Source organism: Corvus hawaiiensis, chromosome 4 (assembly GCF_020740725.1).
Source record: "Corvus hawaiiensis isolate bCorHaw1 chromosome 4, bCorHaw1.pri.cur, whole genome shotgun sequence".
NCBI classification, from domain to species: domain Eukaryota; kingdom Metazoa; phylum Chordata; class Aves; order Passeriformes; family Corvidae; genus Corvus; species Corvus hawaiiensis.
Genome location: NC_063216.1, coordinates 50,738,467 through 50,761,601, shown reverse-complemented (window position 1 = coordinate 50,761,601; position 23,135 = coordinate 50,738,467). Strand labels below are relative to the sequence as shown.

The window sequence follows — 23,135 nt, the reverse complement described above, 5'->3', positions numbered from 1 at the left end:
AGGTAAATGATATCCACAGCCTTTCCCCCATCCACTAAGTGGATGACCTTGTCACAAAGGAGCTCGGGTTGCTCAAGCAGGACCTTCCTTTCCTTAAGCCCTGTTGGCTGGGCCTGATTCCCTGGTTTTCCTGTATGTGTTGCATGACAGCACTCAAGATGCTCTGCTCCATGACCTTCCCTGGCACCAAGGTCAGGCTGAAGGCTTGTAGTTCCCTGGAGATACCTCAGCAGTTACCTTTGGCCAGAAATTTAGTTACTTGGCCTTCTATGTCTATTCAACCCTGTAACACAGTAAGAGGGAGGTAGTGAATATTGTTTCCACAATACTGAAAATGAATGCAGATCTCAAATGTGAGTATTTGGCAGAAGCATGTTCAAGCTGCTGTCTAGCCAGTACTTATGAGCACACACAGAGCACAAATGAAAACACAGTAACTTGTGGAAACTTCCTAATTAGCTTTGTTGGCACAGATGGATTACTTCCCAGAACTGAAAGGCAGAAGGGCCTTCGATCAGTCTCTGAAGTTCAGTATTTTTTAATTATGCACTACCTACACTAAGGTCTTCTTTTGTGATCAAAAGGACTTTGTGAAACAAACCAGCAGCCAGAATTAGAAATGCTGACTGAGGAGCAGATGTAGAGGATACCATACCGCACGTATCAGCCAAAACTCTCAGATCAGCAATAGTCTATAGATGTAATGTGTAGATGCTGCAACCGTTGGTTCACCTGAAGTTAATTTGCTTTAGAATCACTGAATATCTCAAGCTGTAAAAGACCCATAAGGATAATTGTGCTCAACTCTCTCCTCCTCACAGGACTAACTAAACCAAATGGCTAAGAGCATTGTCCATATGTTCCTTGATCTCTGGCAGGCTTGGGGCTGTGACCACTTCCCTGGGGAGCCTGTTCCAGTGACCGATCAGTGAAGAACCTTTTTCTAATGCCCAATCTGAACTTCACTGATTGTTGTTAGATCACCTTAGAGGTCACTAACAACAGTAACTAACAAGAGTAACACAGAGTGGATTTTTCAGATATATTTGCTAGGAGAAAACAAAAAAAAAAAAGAAGAATTACACTTGTATTTGCATCAGAAACCCTGACACAAGATGCTTTCCTGCCAGGAAATGGAACATGTACTACCTACTATCTACTGATTTCTCTAACCACAGACCAACACTTAGCATTTAAATAATTTCAAAAAGTGTTTCAGGGAAAAAAATTCTTTCCTGGACATATTCACAAATACTGGGAATGGCAAGGAATAAATCTTAAATGGATCCGGCTATGGCTGGGATTCACCTTAGCTCACATTAGGAATCTGCATTGTGGCACTTGCTTCTAAGCTAACTTCCTAGTCTCTATCAGGAGGGAAAAAACAACCGCTATTACAGTAAAATTTCTTTGGCTCACATTATATGTTCACCTTAGGATGAGACGAATCAAGTTACAGAATTCCCTTTAAATGGTGGTCTAGAACAATTATTTCAGAGAAGTTTGATGTTATGAATCCAACACATGATTTCAGTAAAGGAGATATAAATTTCCTGATGCACGAGTCCCTCATCAGGCAGTGTGAGAGACTGAAATGTTAAAGGTTAATGACTCAAACAATTGCAAAAGCAGCAGGATGCTGTGCTCTCATCTGCCTCAGGGGTGGGTCCTAGCAGGTAGCACCAAAGAACATTTGAAAAGTAGTACCAGGTATATTGTATATATACATATATATGAGGTTCAATATTATTACAGTGAGAAAAAAGAACTGAGTTGCACCTAAGTTTTCTGAATGTAACAGAAATAACTATGAGCTACTTCAGAACTGTTATCCAACATAGCTATGCATAAGACCATTAACAATAACTACATAATTTTGTATCAATACAAGTTTGCAACTCAAAGGATTGCTGTATAAAAAGTAACTTACAGGCCAGTTCAAGGACACCAGAGACAAAAGCTAGAGCACTCTGATGGAAATAAACTGAATGTACTATTAGTAGCAGAAATGTTTGCATGGCAAAACATCTCCATTCCTTCAAAGTTCACATTCTGTTTATTTCCTGGTAATACGCTAAGATGATATAACCAGACTGTTAACTTTAAGGAGAAAATAAACAAGACACAAACTCTGTTCTGAACCAGGTACTAGCCTGGCCAGCAAGGTTCCTCTTTGTTGCTGTCTGAAGAGAATGGGCATTATGTACATTCCCTGAAGAGTTTGATTTTCAACAATTTTAACAACAAAAACAGGCACAAACTGACATGCAGAAGGTTCCCTCTGAACGTCAGGAAACATTTTTTTTTACTGTGAGAGTGACCAAGCTCTGGCAAAGGTTGCCCATGCAGGTTGTAGAGTCTCTGTCCTTGGAGATATTCAGAAGCCAACTGGACAGAGTCCTGAGCAAACAGTTCTATGTAGCCCTGCCTAGGCAAAGGGGTTGGAGGTCCCTTCCTACCTCAATCCTTCTGTGATTCTAAGATGTTTTTAGAAGTTCTAGGAGCTACTCTACTAGTTCTGCTGCTTATGCTCTGAAAGGTACTTCTTACTCAGTTTACCAGCTATTTTACATCCATGAAAAGAGGGTGCAACATCCATCATTCAAGCCTCAGAAGTTACTTTTTCATTTCTATGTTGAATCTGGGTATTAAAAAACTAGAAGATGGGGGAAGGAATGTTCTTCCCCGTGTCTTTGTACTACACATGTACAGGCAACTTTGTGCACAGAACAAAGAGAAAGAGAGATGGGGGTAGGGGTATTGATTTTTTGTTTGACTCAGTACTATATCACAGCCTCTCTGAACCTTGTAGCATGACCCCAAAGCGAATACATGTCTGGTGCATCTCCTTTTTCTTGGCAAGACATCACTCCAACACTCCAATCTCCAAGATACCAGCTCTAAAATGATATGGTATTTGTGCTTACCAGTGAACTGATTTGAAAAGCAACACTTCTTCCCACCACCTCCCTTCCCAATTAAGGGGGATACGATGCTGTAATTTTGGGAGTAAATTAAGAACAAAAGAAATTAAAACTGTGCTCATTACTAATTAAAATGTTGTTGATAATGTGAAGGCATTCAAGTAAGTCTTCTGTATTCAGAAATAAAATGTTTGCATCACATGAGACTGTTGAAATACTTTCTTGTCCATTAGGAAACCATAAGAAAGTTAAGCAAACATTGACCAACTATAAACATTTCAAAATTAGCAGATCTAGAAAATTTACAGTAGGAAACCACGAAAGAATTTCTGGAAGAATGCTGCTGTTAATATGCTCAATAAATCTTAGAATTCCCAGAAAAATCCACAAAACAACCTAAATAATTTTAATATTATTTAAAATACTGAGTAACTTTTAGTTAAGACTACTATGAGACTATTGTCACACCAAAAAAAAAAATACTTAAAAAGTTGCAATACAATTATCTGGAAAGAAACTAAAAGAAAATACTACAACCAGAAGTAATCAATGTGCTTTCCAGGAAAATAAAGCTTGTCAAAAAAATTTTACGTTTACTCCAGAATATATTTTTTTGTTCCGTGAAGTTGAAATTATACTATGCAGAGAAAAAACAGAAACACAAAAAACCTGCAAGATTAACTGGCCACTCTCAACAAATAAGATTTGATAGAAAATCGTTATCAAAGAGCTGTTTCCAGTGATGTTATAAAGGATAACATTATTAAAAGCTTTCACTGGTAATTTGGAAGTAAATATAAAACTATGGCTGCTGAAGTTTGCAGATAACAATACCTGGTAAGATGATAAACAGTGATAACAGCAGCAATTCCACAACTGAATCTGCATTACTGTGATGAAATGGCATTAGGCTGAGCTCATTTTAACAAAGACAAATGCTTCCCACAGCAAGGAATGAAGATCTAAGCCCAGGAATGGAAAGTATGCTAACATGAGCACTCAATGTACAAATTCAGAAATTACTAGGAAAATTTCATCTATGTATTAAAATTACCAAATTCTTAACTATACTGAAATCCTGTATACCATATTTTATGCTGTGCCCAGATTTTAAGGAGGCCTCTGGAAAACTGATGAAGGTCTGGAAAACTGATGAAGAGCCACAAAACCTAAGAGATGTGTTTGAGTAGAAGTTCATGAACTCAATTTGTTTGACTTACTCAAAACAAAACTGAGCAGTGATCTGGTCACTACATTTAAGTATCGCCACAAGGAGAAACTGCAGGCTATTAAGGACCTCTTCACCCTAGTGGGGAGAAGCATTAAAAGAATCCACGGCTGAAACCTAACACCAGAAAAAATGCAAATGAGACACGAGGCACCCACATCTCTGTGAGAACAAGTCCATTGCAACAAACAGGCAAAGGGAAGCATTTTCTTTCTTCTTGCACTCAGACCAGGAATGGACATCTCTCCGAAGGCGTGGGCTAGCTGGACAAAAGTTATGCTTTGGTGAAATAAATTATTGGGTTCATTACAGCTGTAACAGGAAGAAATCTGACAGCTCGTGATATATGACTGATGAGACTAGATGAACTAACATCCTCCCCGCTAAGGCCAAACTTTATTAATTGACTTATCAGTGCTTTATGTGGCCATCCACTGCTGGGGTATCTGAGCACTTTCATATTAAATCAATATCAAAATTCTTAATGGACTTCAAGGAGCTTCTGAAACGTCTACTTTCAGAAGTAAAACTAATTAGCGGAGGATTTCTGAAGAGGTCAGAAGGTCTGTATTTATCCTTCCTGTTAAAGGCAGCATATTACTGTATTTCCTTTGTGCTTATAGAGTATTTTGAAGCAGTGAGCCAGTAATTTCAGTCAGGCACAGTACTGCTAAATGGTTCCATTTAAGAAACTCAGTTCAGTTTGTCTCCTCTAATGCCGGCCAAGGTGTCAGTGGGTATCATGACAAAACTCTGCAATTTCCAGTGCTATTTAGGGTAATGGACTTGCTTTACTGACACATGAAAAAAATTGCATCCTGAGAAAGTCATAATTTAGATGAAAATGAAGAGTGCTAGTATGCACAAGGCACCACAATCTACTCCTTAAAAATTACACCTTTTCACAGACACAATACTATTCTATGCCAAGAACAAGCACTTTCATATCTAACAGTTATAAAGTTTGGGCACAGGATGTGGGGTCCTCAAAATATTTGTATTTTGCAAAAAGATATTAATTGAAATTTGGACTCTAAAATTTATAAAAATACTTAAGTATTTTTTATACAAATACATGAAACTTTCCAATGTATTCTTTGACAAATGTACACTAATAAAGTGACTTCTAATTAATTTAGAGACTGCTTGAGGTCTAGCACATAAAAAATACAGCAAATTTGCTAGCCACTCCATTCTTCTTACAATAGCAAACTGTTAATACTTTATTCTTCAAGTTAAATCAATTTTCATTAATTATACCCTATCCTTCTGGGCAAAGAATAATCAAAACAGGCAAAATAGGATTACTGCAAAAATAAGATATTGATCTAGTTTTTAAGCAGTATCCTATCATCACTATTTTTTGCTCAGTTTATTCATTGTTTTTATGGACCAGTGAAGAAGGTACTTCTCAAAATCCTGTGTTTCAATGGGCTATTTGCAGCTGTTAATTTTTCAGCCAGAACAATTTTACATACTGTGCGCTCTATTGCATTCTGCAATCCCTCTAAACTTTGTTTGGGCCTTTTGAAGTCATAAATCAATTTTCTCTCTTTGTACCTTCACAGAAAGAAGAGCTGATTGAAGATTGCTTCTTCCTTAGAGGTTGTACAGCACCTACAAGAACAGGGCAGAGACCAGGCCCTTCTCTGTACACCAGGTGCCCTGGCAGCCAGGTGCTCACCCTGTTCTCCGAAGCCCTGCTGAGCCTGTCTGCCTCAGGCAAGCAGAATGGCTCAGATCACCTCCTTTTAATTGTAATGGCTTCAACAGCCAAGCTTTCTTCCTGAAAGCATGCCTCTAGTAAAAAGCCTTTATCTCTACAGAAAAATAAAGATGGTTAAAATTTTGTAATAGTCTATACAAAGCTGAAAGGGAAACTAAATTTATTCCCCAAGTTACAGTCAAGAAACACACAGCACTGCTTATGAACTACACTGGGTCAAGAACACGCTTAGATGCCCAGACACATCTCAAGCAATAGCTCTGTGGAGAAAGCAGCATGCCTAATCACTCCAGGGAAGCCTTCTGTCTTGAACCAGTACTGTTACCTCATTCCATCAAGCAGTCCTGAAAGCACAGACCTGGTGGCAGAAGACATTCAACAGCCAGTGAGATCCAGAAAGATCAGAAAGGTAGAGTGACACCAACTCCTGGAGAAGACAGGCAGCAAGTAGACTGGAGGGCTAGTGAAGAAAGGAGACAAGCCAGGAACAGCAAGCAGAAAGGAAAACAGGCAGTAAACCCCCAATACATCAATTTTACCCACAATGATGAATATCAAAAGACAAACATATATAACACACTTTCGGTAGCAAATTTTTTTTTTTATTTCTTTGGCTTAGATCTGCAATCCAAATTCACCTTGAATAATACTATCCATGGCATAAAAATGTAAAACAAAAGACTAAAGTAAAACATAGCAAAATATTTTAAAATGAAAAAAATAGCAATACCAGTGACTAGTCAGAACTGCATTGAACACTTGACAGAAGTTATATCCAATAGGCAACCAGAGTTTCCTAGACACCAGTGAGACACAGTAGGTCAGCATTATAAGGCTAAAACATCAGCTTTAATTAAATTTGATTTCCTAGTCTTAAACCATGAGTTAAAACTGATTATATTGCTTTCATTTTCTTTGAAGCCTAAAAAAACATACCCTAAATACTCATTAATTCAACCACAAAGATGTGCAGTTTAGGATAACTTCTACATCTACTTTTGTATTCCAAAGCTAGTCTTATAAATATTACAGACTGATTTAATGTGAATTACTCTAGTAAAATGTGTACAGAAATGACTGGCAGTACATTAACATTCATAAGACATAGAAGAAAAAACAGACCTGTTGCACCCAGATTATAACTCTGAAAATGAGGGCATGATATTAAATGACCCAAAGGAAGAACAGGAGGAAAAGTGAAGGCAGTAGAAAATGCTAATAAATTGCTCATCTCAGTTTAATAATTTAATACAAGCTGCATAAAATAGAAAGGCCACTTAGGAAGGCACAAAAAGCATTTTTAGCTATCTGTGTTCAATGCTAGTAATGAGAAAATTAAAGACAGCACCATCTAGCACTTCTCCAAGTGGTGAGAAAGCCATAGGTAAGCCCCAAGTTTGCACTCTGTGGCTTTAGAGAGGTCTGAAGTGCGGAAACAATCCCTAGCAAACAAACTTCACAGTCTCTTTTCTCCCCTTGCAAAATTCTGTTTGGTTTCAAGTGAACATTTATTAAAGCAAATTCCCAAACTTTTGCTTTTCTCTAAGGAGACAAATCAATAAATTATCTGTGGAAAAGAGCACAAGGAAAGGAAGGGGAATTTGAGTGAGAGTATTAGTTCAAAAGATACTTTGAAAAGCAGTCGTAACACTTAAAGACTACAGGTTTAGATTATATGCTTAAAGGTTTCTAACAGACTTACTCTGGGAATATAACATGCCTGTATTTTACAAGTTTGGCACTCTTAAAACAGCAACAAACTGTATCAGACTTGAGAAGTCCTGCTTTAGAAAGCCTGTTCTGGTAAAATAATGCAAGGAAATTGTCCTAATTTCTAATCTATGAGTAAGACCCATGACCCATATTCCTAAATGAGAGTGTTAGTGTGCTAATCTCTGGTTTTGACCCAGACTCTCTGCCCTGGGCTGACATTATGAAGCCGCTTTATTCCTCACCCATCCGCTCAATGCCCGAGGACGCTGTGCCTGTAAGAGGGACCCGGGGCCGGAGCCAGGGACCGGAGGGGGCAGGTGAACGGCTCAGCCCAAGGGCTCCAGGCTCTGGGCAGGGCTGGGGAGGGAGTGCGCCGGGAGCACTGTGCTGCTTTTTGGGTTTCCTTTGTGTTCCAGCTAGCTGGGAAAAGGTTCTGTTGGGTTTTTTCTTGCTCTTTTTTCCCCTTCCTTCCCCTTCCTTCCTCTCCAGTCCGGGGAGCCTGCGGGTGGCCCTGGCAGGTCTGCAGGGTGGCCCCGGCTGGTCCAAGCCCGTGTGTCTGTTCCCTCTCCGGGAATTTGTTGTATTTTGAGGGGGTTTTTTCCCTGCTCTACCCTGTTTTGTTTGGTGTTAATAAACAGTTTGTTTTTTCCACTTTCACTTGCTGTCACCCACTTGTATTATTGGTGGAGGAAAAGGGGAGGCCCTTTTCCCTTTGGAGGAGACACTCATTCCAGAGCGTTTCCTCCTGAAGTTTTGTCTCCAAAACCGAGACACTCTGAAATTGGGTTTTGGTTGTTGGTTTTCAAGGGTCATGTGGAATTCTAAAGATAGCAGGCCAAGAACTTACAAGAAAACGCAAATATCTGCATCATTTCCCTTCCCCTTTTAGCATGACCATTAAGAAACAAGTAAAACCAGTACAATACAGCAGCAAGGGAGTAGTTATTCTAGTTTCAAAGAGTTTAGATAGGGTAATACTAAGGATCTACAGTGACAAGTTACAGTTCTTTTCCTTGGCATTTACAGTAAACAAGGAATCAGTCTTATAAGAGTTATCTGCCCATCCCTCCACATAAGGGGCTGACACAGGAAAAGTCAAATGATTTGACAAACCGAGGACGCTAATTCTTACATCCACCAAATCAGAAATTAGATTCAAGGATAGAGAACTATTTCAAAATTGTTAACTGTATCTCAGAAATCTGGAGCTCTCTAGCTTCTGTTGTGAAAAATGGTTCATTCCTTGTTATCTCACTATTTTATTCCTATGGATTAGCTGGAAATTAAAATAAGGAAATTAAATAAAAAATGGGACACCTTAGAGCAGCCTTCCAGTACCTGACGGGGACCTACAAGAGAGCTGGAGGGGGACTTTTTACAAAGGCATTAGTGACAGGATAAGGGAATGACTTTAAACTGGAAGAGGGCAGGGAAAAAATACTGTGAAGATGGTGAGATACTGGAACAGGTTGTCCAGAGCAGCTGTGGATGCCCCATCCCTGAAAATGTTCAAGGCCAGGCTGGATGGGGCTTTGAACAACCTGGTCTAGTGGGAGGTGTCCCTGCCCATGAGAAGGGGCTGGAACTGGATGAGCTTTAAGGTCCCTTCCAACCCAAACCATTCTATGATTCTATGATCTGCAAGTGGAAATAGACTGGGTCCCTGGTTTGTGCAACTAAGGTGGCACCCACATACAGGATAAGCATTTAAAATCCAAATTTGAAAGAACTGATAGTCATTGCTTTGATTAACGAAACTTGCAATCACATAGATCAAGTAGGCAGGCAGCAGCCATGCACCTGTCATAAGAGAACAGATATTCAGGGAAGAAACTACCAGATGATCACTCAAGGAACATAATGACTTTACTAATAGCTGCAAAATTCCTCCTACCTGAACATCATCAAATAGCAGTCTGAAGGAAAAGGAAAAATAAAACCCAACCACAGCAGGAATACAGATCCTCCTTTAATTACAGGTTTCTGTAAAGAGACCTGTAATAATACCTCCTGTGTTACAGTGGGGATACTGTAACAAGCACATATCAAACCAAGAGTCCCGTGGAAAAGAAGTATATATGGAGAGATTCGTGGTAGATGTTTCAGGGATGTTTATTTCTCCAGCCGCATGGCCGGAGCTCTGCCCAGGAACTCCGCAGTCACCGAACCCCAGGGTCCTTGGCCACACCGGGGAACACAAACCAACCAATGGGAACGAGGCTGAGCAGGGGCAGGGAAACCCCGTGTCTGTGCCCTCAGGGCCCCTCTGCCAGGGCTCCATGGCAGGGGAGGGACCCCAACACTCCTGCAATTTTTATAAGCGTTCAAATGAAAGAAGAGCTTAGTGTAATGATTATCTTTTAAAAGCAGTGCAGGGAAAAGGCAGAAAATATACAGAAGATGCACATTCATAAGTTTAAATGAGGACTCTCTCAAGAACTGACTGCGGCTGTGCATAAAGCAACCAGAAAACTGAAGAGACACAACTGAACTTTAACACAAGAATTTCCAATTACTTAATATTCCTTCAAGAAACTTAAAATTTTAATAGGCCCACAAAGGCTTGAAAAGGCACTGGAGGCCAACATATCTTAAATTTCATGACAGCTTGGGAGGACAAGCTGTTCTTATATAGATCCACTAAATGGTTACAAGAGATTTTGAGAACTACTTTAAAATGAGATTTCCTCCTCACTTCCTGAAGTGGAAAATTCACTATTACTTCTGCAAACATCTTCTGGTTTGAAACCTGAATAATAGTTTCAAGTACTCTACTAGGACTACAATGCAACTGTGAGGCAACCTGCATTTCTATAGGAGATTAACTTAAGATTTGGCAGTTGAATACAGAAAGCAAGTTGTTAAATGTTTCTCTGTAGTGTTAAACAGATCAAACAACATTTTTTTGTTTTCCTAAGGGAACCTAGGGTGCATACACTCATGTTTAGTTATTTTTTATTTGCTGGGTTCATGCTTTGCCCGTTTGGACAACGTGAGCAAATAACTTGGCTGTTATTTGTGCAAAACTCTGTAGGAATTTCAGTTATTCTTCTCAAATATACAGAAAAATGCAGCTGGACAAAACTGAACTTCCAAAGAGAAACAGAAGATATTCAAAAGAGATTAGAAATAAAACAGAAAAATCACTTCTAAGTTCCTGTGCATAGAAAAATGCTCAGATTGACAGTAACATAAGACTGTGAGACATAAGACAGATACAAGATCTTTTGCAAGATCCATGGTGATGAGAAGTAGGAAGCCATTACTTCACACTTCTACTGTCTCTGCTACAGAAGAATCCTCTTTCTGCTAATAAAAGTCATACATTCTCATTACAGTTCCCTGCAACTTATTTTAACACACAAAATCACTGGAGCTGTTTCAAATGCCATCCAAAGTGGTGAAGTGGGCAGGAAAGCCACAATAACTATCATAAACACATTAGATACGGTGAGACAGAAGTTTAAAACATTAACTATTCAAAAGCGGATAATTTACTAAAAATTCTGGACAAAAACCCTATACATTCATTTAAATTATACATGAGTATTCCACTTAATCAAGTAAAGAAAATAAATCATACTGTCAGTAAATGGATATTGTTAAACCTGTTTTGACAGCTGAAATATTTTCAATTTCAACCAGAAAACAGACAATGAAAAATAACTTGAGACAGGGAGTGGAAACTCTATGTGTGTCTATACATTTGGAGACACCTTTATAAACAAGGCAGAAGAAACCAGAAATCTAGTGTTTTCCTACAGACAAGCTAAAGTACCTTACTGCTCAGTTTCACCCCATTTAATCTGCCACAAACACCATCACAGCCATACATAAGTTAATAAGCAGCAGCACTACATTGCTATTTCCACTCAAAAAAAGAGCCCAATAATGCATATACAGCTAACACATTACACCTTCAGCTATACCACTTACATGGTTCTACTTCTAAACCTTCCAAGCAGACACAGACCATATCCCACCACTAGACTGTAGCTATTTCCTTTTCCGTGCTGTGTAGATGGGAAGTATAATTTGGGAGGAGGAAAAGAAAGGCAGCTGGTTTCTCAGTCATCCTGTTATGTAAAGTGTACAGATGGAAGTGTGGAAAGACTGTATGGTTGGAGTATGTCTGGTATGGACAGGTATCTGGAACAAATTAAGAAATATGTTGACAGTTCAGTCTTCAAAACAGCATTTTGCCAGAGTTTACAACTTGACCAAATTTAGGTCAAAACCAGCACAAGACAACTCCATACTCTTTCAAAATATGTTTAAAACAAGAATAACGAAAAATATTTTTTCCCCCTCTAAACCTCTTTTCTTAGCCTTTCTAAACTTAAACCAAAAGCTTAGCAAAACCAATTCAACTGGCATTAAAGGTCACCTCAGTCTAAATTTCAGCAAAACTACAAATAACTGGACAGACATTTCCATAAGGCTTATACAGCCTTATTAACCAGCAGTGGCACAAGCACCATGCATAAGGATGTTTCAGTCCCATTAAGGGATAGCTTGCTTTTCATACTGTCTACAAAGAGTGACAGAAGTTCATCCAAACAAGGTAACATCATCTTCACAGAGATCTCTTTACTGTGAAGCTGTGATCCCTTTAAAAGAGACAGAATAATGGTACCGTGACATAGAGACAAATCAAGCACGAGGAAGACAGATTTATCTTCAGTTAACCTGAATGTACATTTCCTGATGTTTACATTTTTCTGTCAAACTTTACACTTTATAATACCTTTATAATAAACAAATAAATCATTAAAAATGGGATTCCTAGAGGTCTGTAATTTGTTAGGTCATATTTTTTTGGTTACTTACAATGTTTGTAGAAAAAGCAATGTATCTAAAACTAGACAGCAGTATATCCTTGTATATAATAAGGATTCCCAAGCTAGATGTAAGCTCCTACACTTCTAAGCATCTAACCTTACAAATCAGGTATTGAAATATTTGGGACCATAACTGGTTTCTATCACATTGCCTGAATTCCCAATCTTTTAAGTGTCTCCAAATGTTTCCCTTGTAAGCCAGATTTTGTTTTTTGTTTGTAAAGGTATGTTGTTTTTCTAAATTTAAAACAGGGATTAGAGAACTAAAAATGTATTTGAAACAGACAAATACTCTGGAGAATTACTTAATGGAAGCTACTTGCTTTTTTTAAAGTTTTTTAAAGTGTTCATGAGTGTTACCTGGAGGTAACCTGAGGTGAGCAGTTTTCATTTATATTAAAAAAATTAATCAAAACCTGTGGCTTAAGGCCATATTCTGCTATTTGTAATATGCTAAGTAAACATTCCTAGACATAAGCACAAAGTAAGAATTTTTGTTCTACAATAAGCATCAATATTAATTCTTTTTGTTCTCCTCCCTCACAAAATTTGAAATTTAAGTGGAAAGACTGCTGCTAATGTCCACATTCCCCTTTTTTTTTCTTAAACGGCCCATTAGGTTTTAAGAGTATCTTGACGTGTCTACAACATACTAAAAATAAATTCAAAACTGGAAGTTTCTGCAAAGACAAACACAAAAAACAGGTCAAAATATTTTTTTAAATACACACAGTACCAGTAAAAAGGAAAGCTGAAGACAAATTGATATAAAAATCAGTATTTATGTAAAAAAATAATGCACTGCATATTGTAAAATCAGTCAGTTACAGTATTCACCTTCACACAGATTTCTACATTTTCAGGCTTCAAAAGGTTACACAGCAAGGAAAAGAGACCTACATGAGAGGCAGACTGCTTCCTAGACTCCATCCCAAGAATGTATACCCTGAGCCCGCAGGGAAATTAGAAGCAGGATACAAACACTGCTGACAGTGGAGTGTGTTTTTGTACTGCTAAACCATTTATCCAGCTCACATGGATCTGGAAGTCAGAGCCAGTGTATCTCTGACAAGGAAACAGGCACAAAAATCAAGCTTCTAAAATGGGGTTGGGACGAAGGTGCAAGTCAGTGAGTGGATCCTCCATGTTCAACACACAGGAACTTTCCTGGAATCCAAAAGCTCACTTTACGAAGACTTCATCTCAGGTTATCCAAGTTCAAATATACTTTACAAATACATTTCATACCATGCAAGTTTAAATATTTTACTGTAACACTAGAATTCAGCCCTTTTCTTCATGTTTTCCTCTGGAGAAAAAGTTTGTATTACTTAAACAGAAGTTTTTCTTTTGTCACTAACATAATTGGAGAAAACCTAATCCTTACCTGTTGCAAATCACTATCACTATTGACAGTAATGCACTAATGTAGTTGAGGATCTGCCCCAAAACTATTTTAAAGCCATTTATTAAAAAAAATATAACAGGATATATTCTCTAAGAAACCCATCTACTACACAGTCTGATGAGGCATCAGAACTCTTACTACAGCTCTTCACTTTTAGGTACTACATACTCTATAACAATAATCAAGTAATAATTCCTAGTATGGAAATACAACAGCAACAGCTTTCCACCACTGGGCTTTTTTTCTACTTCCAAAATGTCCTATAAAGCTGCAAAACCATGACATTTTTAAAAAGTATTGTGAGACAAGCAATTTCAAACTGGATTTTTACTTAAAAACCCCTCAGTTCTGCTCTACCTTTTGATACTAATGGCTCTACAATGTTGAAACAAATAATTTTTAACATAAAGTCTCTGTATTTACTAACAGAGAAAACTAGTATCACATACTAGTTATTAATTTCTCAGAAAATCGTATAGTGTGCAGTTTACATCTGAGATAAACAAAACACGATTGTCAAAACAGTACTTCAACATGTAAGAGATGAACATATAAAGGCACATACAGATTGTCAATGATTACAACACATTTCTTTGACAAGAGAGTATTTTCTGCACTTGTAAACAACTTTGTTTACATAAAGGCTCACACCTTTAAAGTGAGGTTAGTGCTGCTGACTCAGTTATTGCTACATTCACAGTTTAAGAGAATTTTAGACAATATATGAGGTACACTCCCAAACAGAGCCATCTTCATTTCTTCCTTGTTCATTTATCATTAGATAACTGAATTATGCAGACTAAAACTACTGGCCATAGAAGCCAGAAACACCCAAATCATCAGATGCGAGATAAACATTAGCACTGATTAAACTTCTAAAGACCAAAAAGTCACCTTTACAGAAAAAAGTTCCTGTTCTTCATTACATGAATATTTTCTTCATTTTTATGTATGCTAGTAAACTTTTTTCTGGGCACACTAAGAGCCCATTCAAGCTGTAATAGAATTCTTGCACCTTTTGACCAGTTCCGTTAATTCAATCTCCTTCAACTGGGAGTCAGAAATCACCTTCCCTTTGATCTTCTGGCATACAAGTCTCTTATGCTTTTTGTTAGCTGCTTTATGAATACTCTGTATACTCTTCCACAATATGTATGCGTGGTTTTCTGTAATTCCCGTTCTAGGGGCTGCAAAAGCGAATGAACCAGGTCATCTCCAAATGAATACTGTAAAGAGGTTAAGAAAATTTAAGGTTAATATGGAAGATTGTCATTACTCAGAGGTATTAGAGTTTTATAAAAATTATTTTTAGCATCGTATTTGCTGTCTATAAGCTTACTAAATGTTTTCAAGAACTGACAAGTGCTTCTGAATGCAGTAATTTAAAACACCCCTAAATTACAGAAATATACTCTCATGCTTTCAATAAACCTAACAAGAAAGATTTTTTTTTTAAATGTTAAGCAAATGAATGTATTCAGACAGGCAAGGAGGAAATTTTAAATTACCTTACCCAATTAAAAATTTACAAATCTAAAATGGTTTCTGGATTTTTTTGTTGTTGTTGTATGGTAACTTTCTCAAATGACATATAACCTTTAAGTAATACAATTCTTACCAAATTATAATGAAACAGCAGTATAAAAAGTGGTACTGAAGTTTCATTAAACTGAATGATGGTCAAACACATACTATGTTTAACATGGGCATGAAATAAAGTTGTCATTAAATCAACAGCACAATGTTTTTTATAAACATATGATAAGTTAAAACAGTGTTTTGAAGTAATGTAATTTTGTTCATCTTATTACCATTGAATCAGTAGTGGTTTACGTACTTTCTCTGGCATGTTCATATACAAAATGGGATCATAAATATAAGGAAATAATTTTTTCTTCTATTTTTGACAATGCTCAAAGGAAACAAAGAAATCATGTTTTTATGGAAATACAATCACTTTCCCTGCAATGTATTCTCAGACCCCCAAAAGTACTTCTCTTCATTTTTATATCTATATGACAATGTGTAATAAAGCAACATTAAAATATACTATTGATTTTTGTAGGTTATACACACACAGTACCGTGCTACATTAAAATGCATCAGTGCTAAATTTTACAGCTCTTCAGTGAGTACACTGATGTAATGATAAATAGTTTATTAGATGACTTATTTGCAGAATGAAATAACTCACTGTGCTTAGTATTTAAAGGAACAGCAATGTATTAATATACTGAATTTCTGGAAAAGGTCAAAATACAGTATGTAAAAAATTTTTTTACAATCCAAATCTAGACACAATTAAGTATTAAAATGTTGCAGAAAATACATACAAACTTCAGGAAGAAGGGATTTTTCCTGCACTTTAAAATCTCCAGAAGAATGAAGCTTCTGGTGATAGCTTGTTCAGCCTGGAGAAAAAGACTGTCCCTCTCTCCTCTGCACTGGTGTGGCCTCACCTTGAGTAATGTGCGCCATTTTGGAAGCCACAATATAAGAAGGATATAAAGCTATTAGAGAGTGTCCAAAGGAAGGAAGTGGTGAAGGGCCTTGAGGGGAAGAATTATGAGGAGCAGCTGAGGTCACTTGGTCTGTTGAGACTGGACGAGACTGAGGGGAGACCTCCTTGCAGTTACAACTTCCTCTTGAGGGGAAGAGGAGGAGCAGGCACTGATCTCTTCTCTGTGGTGACCAGTGACAGGCCCCGAGGGAATGGCCTGAAGTTGTGTCAGGGGAGGTTTAGGTTGGATATTAGGAAAAGGTTCTTCCCCCAGAGGGTGGTTGGGCACTGGAACAGGCTCCCCAGGGAAGTGGTCACAGCAGCAAGCCTGGCACAATGTTTGGACAATGCTCTCAAGCACATGGTGTGACTCTTGGGGATGGTCCTGTGCAGGGCCAGGTATTTGGATTTCAATCATCCTTGTAGGCCCTTCCTATTCAGATATTCTAAGATCTCCAAATGCTTATGGAAACAGTTTACTGGGTGATTTATTAAATAAACAAGAATAAAGCCTTTTAAATAAACACTGACAACTGCAGGCACTGTTTTAGAATCCTAACCTAGACATAGCCTACACTCTGTTTCAGAAGATGCTCTTCAAAACAGGAATATACTGGAACTCCATCCAAACAATAAAGAAGAAACTGGTGAAACACCTGACACTACTTAAAAGAGAAAAAAATTACTTTGTTGCAATCAAGATGAATATCAACTTACCCACAAAACACATGTACCACTATAGATAAACATACATAAAAGAATAACTAGTACAATGCAAAAAACACTTACATTTTTTATTGCTTCATAGACAGCCCTAAAAGTCGGCTGTTTATCATCGTGGTAAACACCTCTGTTTCCATGAAGAATAAATATACCTTCCTCTTCAGCTGTCCTACAATTGCTTCCATAGATGCAGTGGTCAGGCCGGTAATTCCATTGGCAAGGAAAGACATAAAGACTTTCTGTGCAGAAAAATGAAAGCTCTGGGTTAAGTAGCAAAATTGTTTCAGAAAATAAACCAATCTTCTCTTTATTTATTTATTTAGGACTGCTTTATAAATTTCTGTACAGTTGTTTTGAAGTCTCACAGTGAACTACACTCTAGCAAGCTCCATCACTGTCTCTCAATTGCTTTCAAAGAATTAAAGAATAATCCCATGACTGCTTTTGCCCAAAAGCCTGCTAATAGAATATTTTCCTGGGTTTTTGAACACCACGGAAAAGATAACTTTACAGTGTGAGACTTAAAATCAATGCGGATTTACCTGGATTGTGAAAAAACATAATGTTCAATAGATCCTGATCACCCCATGTTATGTTCAACTTGTATTTCTTCAGTAATGGCATAAGAATTTCTCCCCATTGTAACCGGACTGGTGTCATGTCATTCTATTTAACAAAACAAAGCAAAACAACACACATTCAGGACAGTTATACCTATAGGGAAGGAAATGCCTTACAGAATCGCAGTAACTTGCACTTCAAAGTTACAAATCTCAAATGTATAGATGACTCCTTCCTTTTAAACCAGCAAGTCTATCTAAGGAAAACAGTTATGGACACTTCCAGTATGTTTTATTTCTCAGTTATTAACTTACCAGGAAAATTTCCCTCTAACATCTTAAACCAAGAATTCTAAGAAATAGCAAGGAGTTTTTTTATACAGCAGTAGGATCTAACACCAAAACTGCATTTAAGTCATGCAGCAAGTAGATGGGAAGTATTTAAATATCCACACTTTATGCAATTTCTCTCTTTATCACTGAGTGATAATATACACAAGTTCTAATGCTAACTGGAAAAATTCAAACCAGTTCAATATAAAATTAATTCTTAAATAGTTCCAAACACATACAGATAATAAATACTGGCTACAAAGCAGTGTACAAAAATATAGAAATCCTTCAAAGGTTTTCAGAAGCATTTTCATCAAGTTGAACTTATTTTTTTTAGTTACTGAACTTGAATTTCCACATCAATGGGACAACTTTTCACTAGCAAAAGTCAGAAAGAACCAAAACAACAGCTGTTACTGAATTCCCAAATTCTTGATTTAGCAGAATCACTTCAAAAGAAAAGTTCTTCTAAGGTTCTGGTTGAGGAGCTGCTACTTGGAGTAAATTGGCCTACACTGAATACCATGTTACCAAAGGGATTAAAATCTGCAGTTTAAATGGTTGCATATTCTACAGCTAATCTCTTACCTTTACTTAAGCTCAACTAGAACAGGAAAGGAACAAGGCTGCTCACTTTGTACCCTGTACTTCACAGTTTTGAGAGTAAGGATGGAATAACAGTAAGTCCCACAGAGAGATAATTCCTGAACAAGTACAAGCATTGTACCCTTGCTTCTTTTTAACCAAGTTGCCAAAAAGAAATTTTTATTAGAACTCCAGTATAGTTTGGGATTTGCATACAGGAATATCATGTTAAGAGACAGATTACCAGGAGCAAAATACTCAGTTTGAGATTTACAGTATCAAAGAATTCCTTCTCTGAGCTTTACACTGACAAAGTGCACAAATCAGCAGTTCAGTTTTTACTCTTTCCTCAAATCATTTCAGCCATCAAATATGAAGAGCTTTCAGAACTGAAGACTAAACCGAGAAATACTACAAGATTTCAGACAAGAATTAATACAAAAAAAGATCTACAGCTTATATTATGTAAGAAGCCAAACAGAATATTACAGTTCCTTCTCTCCTAAAAAATTTATGACTATGATTGCCTGCAAGTATTCGATGAGCACTGGCATAAGAAATGCACAAGAAAATTGTTCTCTAGTAAGAATTATCATTGGACTCAATATAATGTGATTAAATGAAATAAAACACAGGCTTTAACACTAAGCTAAAACCTTCCAAAAAAAAGCAAATAAATCAGACTGACTCACAGTCGGTAAGGATTACTCCCTCACCTGAACTTTGCAATTCACAGAATATTGACCTAAGGTTTAAATTTAGACAAAATGCTAAGAATTAAAAACAGAATTAAATTATCTCATTTCATACCAGGATAATAATGGTAAGAGAATATACAGTAGCAAATAAAGTTTTAGAACAACCCACAGAAATAGAAGTTTAAATTGTTAAAAGTCATTATTTAACAGAATTTTCTTTTCACTTGTACAGTTTTAATAGCAGAGAAATCCAGAGGATATCCCAAGAAGATGCAAAGCAGGTAACAACATAAATCATATAGCCAGATGTCTAGAAGCACTACTACTTGGCAAATAGTGCTGTCAGATTTAAGAACTGGAAATTGTAATATTTCCATAACCTTTGCATAAATAGGAAAGAGCTATATATTAATAAAATAGCAGTGATATATAATGACACCAATGTAGGAGCAAGAGAAACTACTTGAATAATTCCTTGTTTTCCTTCTTCCAAATATTCTATGTAACTTGCAGTGAGGTGAAACAGCCTGAGAAGTACGATGGTGATAGAACTGCTTTTCAGAATTTACTCAAGTAAAAAAACTCCAAGAAAAAACTCTACAATAATTTTAGAATTTCCAGAATATAAGCCTTCTCTCCAGTATTCCACAACATGCAAAGAATGTTACAGATTTGAGAAAAAAACCCCAAATGATAATAGGCATTTCTGTGATGCCATCAAACTGATACAGACAGGCTCTTAAGAACTCTCAAAATTCTAGTTTACTTGAGCAGAAGAAAATGTGTAAGAACAAAATATATGCAGGGACATCAAAGTATTTTCTGACACTTTGGGTTGGTTTTTTGTTTGTTTAGCTTGGTCATTACTCATTTCTGTACCAGAAAACTTCTGCCTGGCCAAGACTGAAGTCAGACTTAAAAAAGCTATCACATTTAGCCTCATATTACCTTTTTCTAAATTCTAGGAAGAAAATATTAAAGCTGAGGAAAAGTTCTCAAATCACACAGCAATATCTAAACTAGTTGCAGTTGTGTCGCACAAACAGCTGACCAACTTAAATTTCCTTAATGCCAAGGGAGAGCCAGACCTCTTCTTTCTGGTTACATGATTCTACCCTGTTCTTGCACCAGCAGTGTAGTGCTAACACTTACTTTACTTACTGCATGCTTTTGCAAGCTGATGTACTTCAATAACCCAGCAGAAGGATTTCTTTTTTCTACTGTTAGCAAGTTGAATTGAATCACATAAAGCACCAAACACCAAAGGCTACGACCAAGTAAATAAGAAAAGCAGGGAAAAGCAGCTGGTAAGAGACAGCAACCTTCCTTTTAGAAGCAATCTGGTTTTGTGCAGGCTCACCATATTTCTTGAAACTACAGCCCTAAGCAACACTGAATGGTAGAAAAAGGTTATAATGGTTTAGGTCATAGAAGCCCTCTGAACTTTGGGGTTTTTTTCTAAAGCATACCCATGAACCTCTATTTTGCACACTCTATTTGAAGTTAATTTGTTTGGGGCTTGTTTGATTTTCTAAGAGCTTGTTCCCTTCCTTGACTGCATCTCAGGCATCAACTAACCTTCTTAATAAATGTGATAGAAGTCATTCCTCTCTATTCACATTGCCTCATTGGTCTTTTTGTTAAAAAGCACCGTACCTGTAGCAATTGCTATATTTCTTCCAGTTTTAAAAAAAAAATCTACATCTATATGTATACAAATACAAAAGAAGTCACCTACTATTACATCTTCCATATCCTAAACAGTCTTGAATGCTTTACATTCCCGTTTTCTAAGTGCTGCTTAGCAGAGACAACATGTAGGCACTAACCATCAGAAGCTTCATTATGAATTCTAGTCTCATGTCCAGTTATGCAGTGTAATGACCACACTATATTCAGTAACACATCTGTGCATGCACATGTATCTGTATACCAGCATACACATGTGTGTATTTAGTGCATGTATTTGTGCTGTACATATACACAGAGACTCACAACACACAAGACAAATAAGACAGGACCCGGAGTAACAACATCCATTACGCAACACCAACAGCCAAGGAGCTAGGATGCTTGTCTGAAATGGCCTGACCTGACAGTCCTGAGAAGATTGAGAATAAATACGTAAATGGATAAAAGATGACTTAATCCTGGAGCAGTACATGGAACTATAGGTTATTGCTACCCAGATGAACATTATAACCATTGGCTAAAGTCTCTGGTTCTGCTTTTTTTAATCTATCTTCTGGATAATCCTGACACAAATCAATGTGACAACAGAAGAAAGATGCTTAAAGGCCTCAAGCAGCTCAGCTTGTAATTTGGGCTACAACAGACAAAGAACCCAGAGTTTTAAACCCGTAGCACTGGAGGAACATCCTGATCCAAAACTTTCACTTCAGATAAATGCTCTAGCACTACAGTATCTTGCAAAAAGGTCTACAGGCATCTTTAAAAAGATACAAAAATTCCCAGAACTTATATACTCCTTGAAGAATTTGCTGAGCCTCCCGAAAGAATATAAACAAATTCACACCTTCCTATAAAACAGTGAAGCATTTTCTAATTCTACTATATTTCACTGGAATAATTAATGGGACACAAGATGGAACTGTTACGTCTAAGGTCCAAAAGCATCTGCAGTGTCACTGGCAAGGGGTACTAGGACAGTCCCTACCCCTGAATTTGGTTTACCTCTTTTCCAAAGGTGTGAGAATAGTAGCTCCTTTGCTATCAGTCACAAGCAAAGTCATACACTCTCAGGCCCACTGTGTAAAGACTCAGCTACACTAAATCCTTTTCCAAGTTTTGCTTTTATGTCTGCAATTTTTTTCTTATTAACCAATTCTCTTTATAATAAGACATTCAAGGAACCTGAAGATGAGAACAAAGTCTCTGCAAGTTTCCATGAACAGTTTTTGTAATAAAGCTTGTGCATCTGAGGGCACTGGGATGCTCTGCAAGCTTGTTGGGACCACACTCCAGGTACTAAGGGAGAATAAACTAAATGGCTCCCCCGCTCAGTGCTGTCTTAGCCCAGATCTCACAGAATCACAGAAAAAAATATCCTAGCCCTCTAGAATCAAGGGAAAGGGCAGTGTTTCATTTTGAATTTCAAAATAATCATGAATTATTTCACCTAATTAAATCTTATATTTTAAGTATATGTATACACACTTAAATTTAAAGAAAACACCAGTTTTAGGTGTTAAGGAGAAAGGACTTCATGTTGTCCTCTAGAAAACTACAGTTCATTTTATTGACAATTTTAGTATCCTACATAATCTGTATACTTTTGAAAATTTTAACTCCAATTTTACCAAAAATGCATAAAGTTTCCAATGAATTTATAACCTAAGTTGTACTGAGAAGTCAAACCAGAATTCTGGCATAGTATGAATGAAAGACCAACTTTATCTTCGTGTTTACCACACTCAAAATAAATCACTATACAGAAATGCACTGTCAGAGGATAAGATATATGCGTGTTCAATCCCATGTTTTTCTCATTATACTTTTCAGTATTTTCATTTCTCCATATGCTATAATCAGTAAAACAAACAATTTAAGTAGACAATGCAAGATTTCATTGATGATATATATAACAATGATAGAGACGTTTTCTTGGAGAAACTACAGCCATATATACTACAGCTACTATAACTTTCTACTTTACAACTGAGACAATCCATTCTCCAGTTCTCTTAAATTCTCTGAATTTCCTTAAAGAAAAATACAGAGCAAGAATGCTAGGACGAAGGCTATTTATTAAACTGGAAATGGGGGAGAATTAATGTCTACTGCAAGTATTGCTCCTCTCATGGATGCATCTTCCAAAAGTTTTTGGCTGCATGATTATTTTTCCCTAATCAAACTTCTCTTAAACAGAGATGTAC

At 37.1% G+C, this 23,135-nt stretch overlaps 1 protein-coding gene across 5 annotated transcripts in view; it reads right to left on the bottom strand.

Moving 5' to 3' along the window:
• Positions 1-13,194: 13,194 nt before the first annotated feature.
• Positions 13,195-23,135, bottom strand: part of GXYLT1 (glucoside xylosyltransferase 1) — a 49,090-nt gene continuing 39,149 nt past the window's right edge. For all 5 annotated transcript variants that reach the window (XM_048302556.1, XM_048302559.1, XM_048302558.1 and 2 more), the window contains 3 exons: positions 17,606-17,729; positions 17,130-17,302; positions 13,195-15,066 (listed from right to left, as the gene is read on the bottom strand). In XM_048302556.1, coding sequence (XP_048158513.1) covers positions 14,905-15,066; positions 17,130-17,302; positions 17,606-17,729 — 459 coding nt within the window. In that variant the 3' untranslated portion in view covers positions 13,195-14,904. The remainder of the gene's footprint in view (positions 15,067-17,129; positions 17,303-17,605; positions 17,730-23,135) is intronic.